General features: G+C 46.1%; 2 protein-coding genes across 4 annotated transcripts in view; one reads left to right on the forward strand and one right to left on the reverse strand.

Annotated features, from left to right (window-relative positions):
* The window catches only part of LOC125762229 (atrial natriuretic peptide receptor 3), a 106,634-nt gene extending 104,982 nt beyond the window's left edge, over nt 1-1,652 (reverse strand). Inside the window, exon 1 of the mRNA XM_049424086.1 lies at nt 827-1,652. The gene's annotated coding sequence lies outside the window, so the exon portion shown is untranslated. The remainder of the gene's footprint in view (nt 1-826) is intronic.
* LOC125762221 (F-box/LRR-repeat protein 7) overlaps nt 1-10,021 on the forward strand; it is a 70,353-nt gene extending 60,332 nt beyond the window's left edge. For all 3 annotated transcript variants that reach the window (XM_049424075.1, XM_049424074.1, XM_049424076.1), the window contains 5 exons: nt 6,499-7,621; nt 7,705-8,183; nt 8,249-8,509; nt 8,590-8,769; nt 8,846-10,021. In XM_049424075.1, the coding sequence (XP_049280032.1) occupies nt 6,615-7,621; nt 7,705-8,183; nt 8,249-8,509; nt 8,590-8,769; nt 8,846-9,381 (2,463 nt within the window). In that variant the 5' untranslated portion in view covers nt 6,499-6,614 and the 3' untranslated portion in view covers nt 9,382-10,021. The remainder of the gene's footprint in view (nt 1-6,498; nt 7,622-7,704; nt 8,184-8,248; nt 8,510-8,589; nt 8,770-8,845) is intronic.
* Nucleotides 10,022-10,545: the final 524 nt, after the last annotated feature.

Below are 10,545 nucleotides of genomic sequence, written 5' to 3' on the forward strand. Positions count from 1 at the left end.
ACGCGATCTTTATCTGTCGGTCAAACCCACCAAATTCCAGTCTTAATACCGTGCATCTAGCATCTTGGACAAATAGTCATGCGCTAGCGTGCTAATTCCACGTGCAATTTGCTTGAAACACTTCACAAACCTTGAATGCCATACCGGATCGGTACACGATCACCCCAGCCGATCAGCTGGCTGGGCAGAGCTGGGGCCAGAATTATGGACATAAATCAAAAATTTGTTACACAAGTTAGTTTGGTTTCACTGGAACGGGCCCGGTGGATGGCTTAGGGGAGGTAAAAAAAAACACAAAATCATGCACAATGCGAGCACCACTCGTGATCGTTTGTTAAGGCTAGGTAACATCGCGCATTTTTCACGCGCACCTTTGATCTGCTGCAGCACGGCCGGACCAAAGCTACCGCCATATTGGGACAGTAGTACTACTGCTCCCTAGACTGATCCCATTTTAGTTCGATGCACCGGCCCCAGTGCCAGGACCAATATGTGATCGTGATTGGGATGAAAAGGGGGGTTGCACCCGTCCGTTGCACAATTGCCACCGCTCATTTGCATAAAATATAGTGCCAACGTGCCTTTGGCACGCGGTCCGAGTGTCGGGGCGTGAGTGATAAAAGATAGAATGTAACTTTAAACGGGAGGCAAACACATAGCTTTATTTAACGCTACGTCACCGTGGGCAGTAGCAGTCCTTCATTTTCTTATCCGTGATTTATCACGAGGAAGATCATAGCACCAAATGTGATTGTACCATCATTCACCGTTCACGCACACTTCAACGAGGAAGCAGCTAACCCAACAATTAACATACGCTACTCACCTAACCTCACACTGCCTGTTATCACGACGCAAGCCAAGCCGACCGAGGATACCACAAGAACTGCACACAACGATCACACGTTTCACTACCGAAATGTACGGGGAATCACGCACTAAATACACTGATTTTGCACGGAACTGGATGTTAATTATTATATAATTGCACTCACTAAAACCAGGTGTTTTTAATTGCATCCTATCGTCCTAGCTTTTTCGACTCGAAATGCGTGATTTATCGCTGCGACCGAACCGCGAGTAACACTAACCACAAATGAGGCGTAGGTGTACTCGATGCTTGTATAGCTTTGGATAACGGTAAATACAACGACTAGCGCGATACACATATCCATCCGTACTGTCTACATATTGTCAAATCGACACCGGTCAATAGTATTGGTATGATAATAAACCATGCGTAACCCAGCGATTGTTTTTTTTTATGTATTTTAACCTTTCATCTGTAAGGTGATTACCAACACACCTAACATTCCGGCACGCGTCATCGTTCTTGCACTATTTACCAAACTCATCATCTCCTATCGGTTCTAACTTTATTGATGATTTTGCTTCAAACGGGCTTTATCAACTAAGTGGTACATGTAACTAATCCACTTAACCGGCATTTAGATCTTGTTTTTTCCAATTCCTTTGCTGTAAGGATTGTTGCTGTAAAAAACACATGTAAGAGCATTCCTAGAACCATTGTTATCGACTGAATTAATAAATAAGTAATAATGAAAATTTAATTTAAAAATTTAGCAATAAATTCGCTCTAAAATAAAGTGTTTGCGAATTACTAAATCTTCTATCTCACTACAACATTTTTGTACGTAAGGAAGAGAGTATTCAAATATTGATTTTTTTACAATAAATGGTTATTTTGATTTTTGTTTTGTTTTTTTGCTCGGTTAGAACGGCCTGGCTTGTTTTATCACGTAGCAGGATAGTCAGTCCTTGCTACGGGGAAACGGTCCGGATGGGATTTGAACCCGGTCCTGCCGTGTTCACCGGCTGTGGGCCCGCCCCTATTACTTGGAAAATTAATTTACAAACAATTAGGGAACCAAATCACAAGCAAGCAAATTACATATAACTTTTCCTTTTGCCAATGTACTTCACAGAAGTTTCTTATTCTAATATTTTTTATCACACAACTAAAATCATATAAAAAATCTACACATAATATGGAGAGTGTACCATTTCATGCACTATAATTGATACAACAGTGAGTATAATTCTTTGCTGCCGGATCACGTCTGTTATTAGTTTGATTAAAATTTAATTAAACCACACAGAACTAATTGCCGATTGCAGCAAACAAAACAACACCGATTGCATAGTTTATGTTTCTATTGCATTCACATTTATGTACCACTAATTAAACGCTGCTTAATGGTTCCTGTTTCAAGTCAGTTTCGTAGAACTGCTTGCATATACGCCCAAACCCCGGAGCGTTACTTAATGTAACCCCCGCTTTTATGCATCCAAACCACCTGACGGTAGAAAAAACGCATCTTCTGTTCCGTTGCGTAACCCGCGGGTGGTTACATTTATATTCACATCTTCCCATAATCGGAGGGCGCTCAGCTCAGGGGGGGGGGGGGGGGTAGTTGGTGCTATTTTGCATTGTATTTCCTTGGGATTTCCGACACGCCGCCGGACACGTGGAAGTGACGGACAGCCGGACTTACCGAAAACCACCCTGGATAGTATCCGGTCCCGATTCCGATTACAACGTTCCGTTCGTTCTATCATCGCACACCGATGATAGTATCATCGGCTTTTCATCGTATGATTACCGGATCGTTCGGTCAGCTTTGCGCTGGAAGCGACGGACTGTGGAAGATCTCTTCATGTACGAACGCGCGCAGCCTGATCGATCAGGTTGAAGGTGGGTTTAATGTACGCCGCCGTTTACCGTACTGCCTATATATACCGTATCTGCTGGATGCGATCAATCAATGCGCATGCGGTGGGATGTGTTGGAAAATAAAAATAAATGGGCCCCAGTCGGCATGCTACCGCATGCTAACCGGTAGGAATCTAGGAATGGAAATAATTCAAGCCCGGAAGGACGAAAACTATTCGCTGCGTACTGTGATGATGGCGATTCATCCATCCGATTCAGCCGGATGATAAATTGTGCCCACCGATCGGCCTAATAAAAGGGCATTAATCAGTACCGGCTCCCGGAACGGTTGCATCCTTACTGTTGGTGTGCCCTCCGGTAGCGACACCATCGTTTGTCTACGATTGATCCTTGACCACGCCTGCGAACAAGAGCTACCTCGCACGAGCTGCTACCGAGATCGGTTCAAGAGCGTTGGGTGTCGCCGCCAGGCGAATGCTATCAAGCCCGCTCATCCCTGTATCAATGACGGATCAAGCTCAGATGAGCTCATTGAGGTTGCCACGTTGCCTCACAATTGTCCTACGGCTTTATTCACTGTATACAGACATGGTAGCTGATTTTTTCTCTCCTTTAGTTCATGCCGTTGAATAGCGATCAGTGATCTACACAGCTACGGTTAGCAGGATGCAAATCCCTTCCAGGCGCCTGTAATTCCCTTTGCAATTCAATTCGGCTCAATACTGGTCGGTACGTTGCATTTATGCGCATCTGATACATTCCGCAACAAAGGAAAATTGTATGCAAAAAAAAACCACACGCAACAGCCAGATTGATGAATTATGAGACAACACTACCGCTGGAAGGGTGTGCTAAATGCGTTGGACAAAGAAAACGTCCCATTGCTTCTTTCCTTGCAACATTAGACGGTCAACAACAGCACACTACAATGTAGCACAAAACGTTACAATCAGGGTAAAGATGCATTCCAGCCGCATCGCCAGTGTGCAGTGGCGCAACTGTGACGCATTTATATCAAACTGACAACAGCCCACGCCAGCGCACACTAACACGCACCATGCCGTCGTAATCCTTTACCACATCCGCTTTCGTTTCGTCCACACGGTGCCGCCGCTGATTTGCGGCACAGTTTCCTCTTTTTTTTTTGCTTTTTAAATGCACATCGGAATGCACTGCCGATCGATAGCTGTGCAACCCGTTCTCCACCTACGAACCATTTTCACGCCACGGCCAACCGTTTGAATATTCATGTCATCCCGTGTGCGCGCGTGGTTCGCTGGCTTTACGCCCTTACACTGCTGGAGATTAAAATCTACACACTGTCGAAACGTCGTGCAATGGGCCGGCCTTCGCTGCGGGATGGCAGGACTAATAAAGTGCTTCGGATTGCTCCGTCGCTATAAAGGAGAAGCGGATTGTGCTAAAACAAAATGAGGTTACACGTCGATGCAGCGTCCCTTTTTGGTGGTAAACACGTGGTATTTATGTAAAAAGTGTTTTTTTTTCTTTTTCGTTCTGAAATTGTTCCTAATTACGTAGATCAGGGTAGTACACTTTGCAAATTTTAAAAAGTTGCATTTTGTTTTAAACAAATTTTTGGAGTGTCTCATTTATCATGAACTTTACTCAAAACTCTAAAATATCACCTTTTTTCAAGCTGCCTCTTTAATGATGTAGTTAGAAGATTAAATCCGACATTTACTAATACTAATCTTTTCATCCTTTTACATCGTTAGAAGATCTAGTAGTTGCTAGCAATCATTTGCGTGGCCATACATTCAATACATTCTCTTGGCGGTATATGGATTCCCCACACAAAACCATCGTCTTGTGGTGATTTACATCGCAAAACCGAACAAACCGAAAGATTGAATCATTAGTAACCTTTTTCAATTACTACAATTCACACGCAAAATTCAATTATGGTCCCAATGCAATCGGTACAGCGCATCGCGATCGGCAGAAATCTTTTGCACCCACAAATCAGGCCACTTGTATGCACCGGAACAATTTTCATTCCTTGCATCATGCATCCTTCACGCCAAATCGCCCACCCCCCCCCCGGGAACGCTGGACAGGTGAACAAGCGCCCGTTCACCTGAACAACCAACCGTTGTTCGATCGATAGATAGATCGATAGATTGGGTTGCAGGAGCAAAAAAAAAAAAGAAGCGAAATATGCTTCTGCACCACAATTGCACCTTGCAGCTGTGCTTGGGAATGGCAAAATAATAGCTTACCAGTCGGATCAACTCGATCAGCGTATCAGCGTTCCATTGCATCCGTTCATCATCATCCGGCCGCCTGTTCCGAAGCTGTACAAGCAACACGGTGCATGCCAGTGTGTAGCATACCCGCCCGGAGGCAGATACGGACCAAGATTGTAACGCTGCTGCCAGTTTGTTATTGTGGGTCGCTGGGAAACGTTGCACTTATCGAAATCGAATCCACCACTGTTTTGCCGAGACCGCCACGCTTAGGCATGGTAACGGGTGGGCATCACTCTTTTTTTTGTGGACCATCGATCTCTTGATCGATCGTTCGATGATGGACGGCGGCGACACATCGTAAAATGGTTTCGCGTAACCGAACGGATGAATATCAAAGATCACCCTGGGCCGACTGCCATGCGAAGGCCAACACCGTATATTTCCGCCTGACAAACGAGCTCCCCCCCGGGGGAACGAGGCGGGCAGTGTGGTTTCCTTCCACCAACCGAGCTTGGCTGCGACATGGTGATTTACGTTCGTGAGAGAGTTCTCGGTTTGGCCAAACCTTCTACGAGACTAAATCTACAAAGAAATGTCAAAAGTTATGAGGCTATTGGAAGGATTTCTTCAAAACCAGCTTCAAAAACTTACTACTGAAGGCGTACAAACTTCATGCCGTTAGTGATGTCGCCCGAATATTCCAACGATGAAACAATTGAATCCCTTACTTACATGGGTACAGTTAAGGTTACAGCAGTAGACATTGCAGATCTTGAAACGCTGATTGCATACTCCATTAATTCGTGAACTTATCGCCAAGTCTCTCGGTACAAACGTAACAGGTTGGCAACGGCTAGTTAAGACCGAGGCGTAATTTCGTCCTCGTTAGTGTCGGACCATTTGATGCGCGATGGTACGAAGAGTTATATAAAAATTAAACGTAATTTCAGTTTTATGCTCACTCATTTTCAACCCATTTGTCTTCAGGTTTCCGACGAGCTGCGTACAGCTGTTGTGGTTGTGGAAATGTTGCATACAGGAATGTTTTAATTTTGACCAGCACCATCACCGAGGTCATTGCAAGGAAACGGCATTGTAACACTAGGGTAGAAGCCATTCCCATACACACACACATACACAAACGTAGATTGATGAATGATTGGCGGGGAAGATCTTGATCAAGATCCAGCTCAATGCAGGCGCTAGTCTCCACGAGTACACTAGATGGTGGTGATGGTTGTTGCGGAGCTTAAAGCTGAAAGATAATTTGAATTTAATTAGTGTTGTTTGCCTAAGTGCCGACCGTAAATCGTACGTTCGGGAACGATCATAAGTGATCACACATTCGAATAACTGCAAAACAACGCAATGTTTCGGCATCAAGCGGAAGAGCATAACGATGAGATTGTTGAGTAACGCGCATCATTTGTTAATGGGATGCGATTAGGGATAAGAAGCGGATGTGTGTTGATTTACTAAACTGATCTACATGAATTCTGGTATTATCTTTCAACAGAATACTAGCATCCTGGACATGTTTGGGATATCATTAATATTGATACTATTTCTATTCTCCTTCTCGTTTCTCTACAGATAAGTATCCCCGTGATCGGATGCTACTATCGCGGGCCTCCTTTCACTAGAGTTGGCCCGAACGTATAGACACGAGGAGTTCCCGGTTGTCACAATCTACTCCGAGTCAGGCCAACATGACGCACCAACAGCGACGAGTTGCACCGGTCGAATGTCCGTTGGCATCGCTGGGACGCAACACACCCTCGATGGACACCCGTCAGTATCATCATCCGCTCAGCTCCAGCCCGCTCGATCCACAAGCTTACCAGATGTCTCGAAGCTCACCGATCCTGACGCTCGAGTCCGATCTTTATCCGCCCGATTCCGGTGGCCTGCTGTCGACGGGATGCAAAGGCGAACAACCACCGGACGGTGGCGTACCGGATGGTAGTGGCGGTGGTAGCGGTGGTGGCGTTAGTAACGGTTCACTACTTTCCCGCAGTTCTTCTTCCTCGCTCGATCAAAACGGTTCCTTTCTGCATCAAGCTTTACCGCTGCCACTGCATCCACCGCCCACAGTCAATGGGCACCACGGGCACAGACGAGACTATCGGCCGGTACGGCCCCGAACCTACACCCCGATCGATGCACTACTGACCAACACATACCAGCAGCACCACCAACGGCTATCGCCGGTGTTGCGAGGCTCACAGGGAGGCTACCATCATCCAGACGATCCACCACCGCCGGGGCTGGGCGGACTGTCCGAAGCGGACCGGTACTTTCTCGAGGAGAAGATGGACGCGCTCTACATTCAAGGTGCCATTCGACGCAATGCCAACGCCACACCGTCCAGCCTGACGCGCAATCAGTCGAGCAGCAGCAACAACACCGAACGGTACTACCTCGAGAACGAAAACATCGATGCGATCTACAACTTCTGCCGACGCAACGGTGGTACGGCGAGTTCGGTAGCGGCACACAACGCACACAATTCCTCATCGCAAACATCGTCCCAGGCGCAGTCGCAGGTGGACTGTCTTGATTCCAGCTCGCCCCATCTGCTTCGGCGTGCGTCTAGTCCGGAAACGAGTGGTTCCGATCGGTACCTGCTCGATCGGATACGTGGCTCACCGGCCTTCCATAGCCCGCGGGGGACACACTTAAAGGCCGTCGGGTCGGCAGATTTCATCGATGGAAGGTAAGGATTTGGATTGTTGGAAGAGAATTTGTTTCTTTTGAAATAAAGCTTTTTCTAAACATGTTTCCATCTCTTCTTTCCAGAATTCCACTCACCAAATCGCAACACTACAACGATGGGCTTTCGCGATACGGACGATTCTCGCCAAATCTTGACCAAGGCTACCACACGCTCGTGTCTCCTTCACCCTCGGGACAACAGCAATCATCGATTCCGGCTTCTTGGACAACGGCCGGTAATCATGGTTCGGGTGGTGGCACCAACTCAACCTCCTCCAGTCACGGAAGTCCGGCCCAAACGAACACACCCGTGGTCGGTGGAAACGGTACCAACGGTATCGGTGCCAGACCGGACGGTACAACCATTCTGACGAGTCTTGGTAATGGACACGGTACAAGCCTGTACCGGTCCGGACCACTGTTCGATCGTGTACCGGACGAGCTGATGGTGCGCATTTTCGAATGGCTAGACAGTAGCGAACTGTGCAATATTGCTCGTGTTTGCCGGCGGTTTGAATCGGTCATCTGGAATCCGGCACTGTGGAAGATAATTAAAATTAAAGGTAGGCTGGCAAACGCTTTATAAAACGTGTCCGTGTTTCACAACGCTTCTGTTTACAACTTACAGGTGAAGAAAATAGTGGCGATCGTGCCATCAAAACCATCCTTCGAAGGCTTTGCGGTCAAACGCGAAACGGTGCCTGTCCCGGTGTGGAACGTGTGCTGCTTGCCGATGGTTGCCGACTAACGGATCGTGGGTTGCAACTGCTTTCCCGACGCTGTCCGGAGATTACGCACCTGCAGATCCAGAACAGCGTTACCATCACGAACCAGGCACTATCGGATCTGGTAACCAAGTGTACAAACCTGCAGCATCTAGACATAACGGGTATGTGTTGTATGGAGTTTGTAACCAGGATGTTTAAGTGTGAGCGTTACTAATATGATCGTGTCGTTGCTTTGTTGCAGGTTGTGCCCAAATTACGTGCATTACCATTAATCCAGGGTTGGAACCACCGAGACGACTGCTGCTACAGTATCTGGACCTAACCGACTGTGCGTCGATCTGTGACGCTGGTATCAAAGTCATTGCCCGTAACTGTCCCCTGCTGGTCTACCTATACCTTCGACGGTGTATACAAGTAACAGGTAAGACGATGGCCAAATGAACGATAAATCACAAGATGGGCTTTTGTACTAAATGCTTTCCCTATCTCGCTTCCAGATGCCGGGCTTAAGTTTATTCCAAACTTCTGTATCGCGTTACGTGAACTAAGCGTCTCGGACTGTACCAGCGTAACGGACTTTGGACTGTACGAGCTGGGAAAGCTCGGTGCAACCCTGCGATATCTTTCCGTTGCCAAGTGCGATCAAGTTTCGGACGCCGGGTTGAAGGTGATCGCTCGAAGGTGCTACAAGCTGCGCTATCTGAATGCCCGCGGTTGTGAAGCGGTTAGTGACGACTCGATCAATGTGCTGGCCCGCTCCTGTCCACGGTTGCGGGCGCTCGACATTGGCAAGTGCGATGTGAGCGATGCCGGGCTGCGAGCTCTCGCCGAAAGCTGTCCGAATCTGAAGAAGCTAAGCCTACGCAACTGCGATATGATCACGGACCGGGGGATACAGTGCATTGCGTATTACTGTCGGGGGTTGCAGCAGCTTAACATTCAAGATTGTCAAATCTCGATCGAAGGTTACCGGGCGGTCAAGAAGTACTGCAAACGGTGCATTATCGAGCATACCAATCCTGGGTTTTGCTAGCGTAACGCAGCAGGGGCCGTAACCGGTGGCTTTAGCCGGTGGCAGCATTTAGTAAGCGAGTCGTTAGTTAATTGTATGCACTGTGTAAGGAGGTATTGTAACAAATTGCTTCTAGTTAGACTTACAGCCCGTTGTTTCATACAAACAAGCAAGTGTTAGTAGCTTAAGCAAATCTGATCCATGCTGCCAAAAAAGAAGAACGAAAAAAAGCGATCGACAAGTACGCGAAGGGAAGACTTCTAACCTAAATTAAGCTGACACAGTTCTACGGTACTCGATGATTCTAATTAGCAGTGCGATGGGAAGTTGTCCCAACATTATACAACCAGGTGCATAGAGCTGATGAGACTGTAGATTCGTCGGGTTTTTGTTTTCTTTTGAGTAGGTTTTAAATCATCCGTTAGGCAAATGTGTTTTAACGGAATGCATCGTCCCGTTCTGCAGAGGACACACAGGTGATTGCAGGTGTATATTTACTTTTACGTGTGAATATGTATGAATCGAACGTTTGTGCATATCAATTGAATGGTCGATTTGGTTTTAATTTGTTTTAGATGGAAAAATTTTAGCAATGTGTTTTGTGCCCTTTTTATTTATGTAAAAAAATAAACAAATATACGATATTTATTTAATAAATTGATCATACGCGATTTCTTTTTAAAGCGAAGGAAAAGAAAATCTGGTATTTCTTTACTGTTGTTTAGTTGGAAGAGTCTGGAATGGCTGTAAAGCATATCCCGAATACCTCATTGGCGAAAAAAAACAACTTCTATGCGGAAGCTACAACAAACCCGACGATGACTTTCCTTGAATATTTTACTTCATACATATATGATGTTGATTGAAATCGTTTAAGATCGTTTGAAGATGAATCTGGTTCAGCAAAATTTAAATTACACTACAATAATGAAAATTGGCGGGAACACATACGAAACACGTGTTCCATGAGCTGTTTGTGAAAATTCGTTTTGCGCATGTTCAGTAACTCTCATTACAATATTTTAAATTAAACGTTGAATTAGTTGATTAACACGTTGTGTGCCACGCTTATTTTGGTGATGTTTCCTAGCAGGCCACGGTGTTTTTCTTTACAAATTGACTGTCTATCATTTTTGATAGACATGGCCCCCCAGGAAATGTAAATTTCAAACTGTTATTTCTCCG

This window comes from Anopheles funestus, chromosome 2RL (genome assembly GCF_943734845.2).
Source record: "Anopheles funestus chromosome 2RL, idAnoFuneDA-416_04, whole genome shotgun sequence".
Taxonomy (NCBI): domain Eukaryota; kingdom Metazoa; phylum Arthropoda; class Insecta; order Diptera; family Culicidae; genus Anopheles; species Anopheles funestus.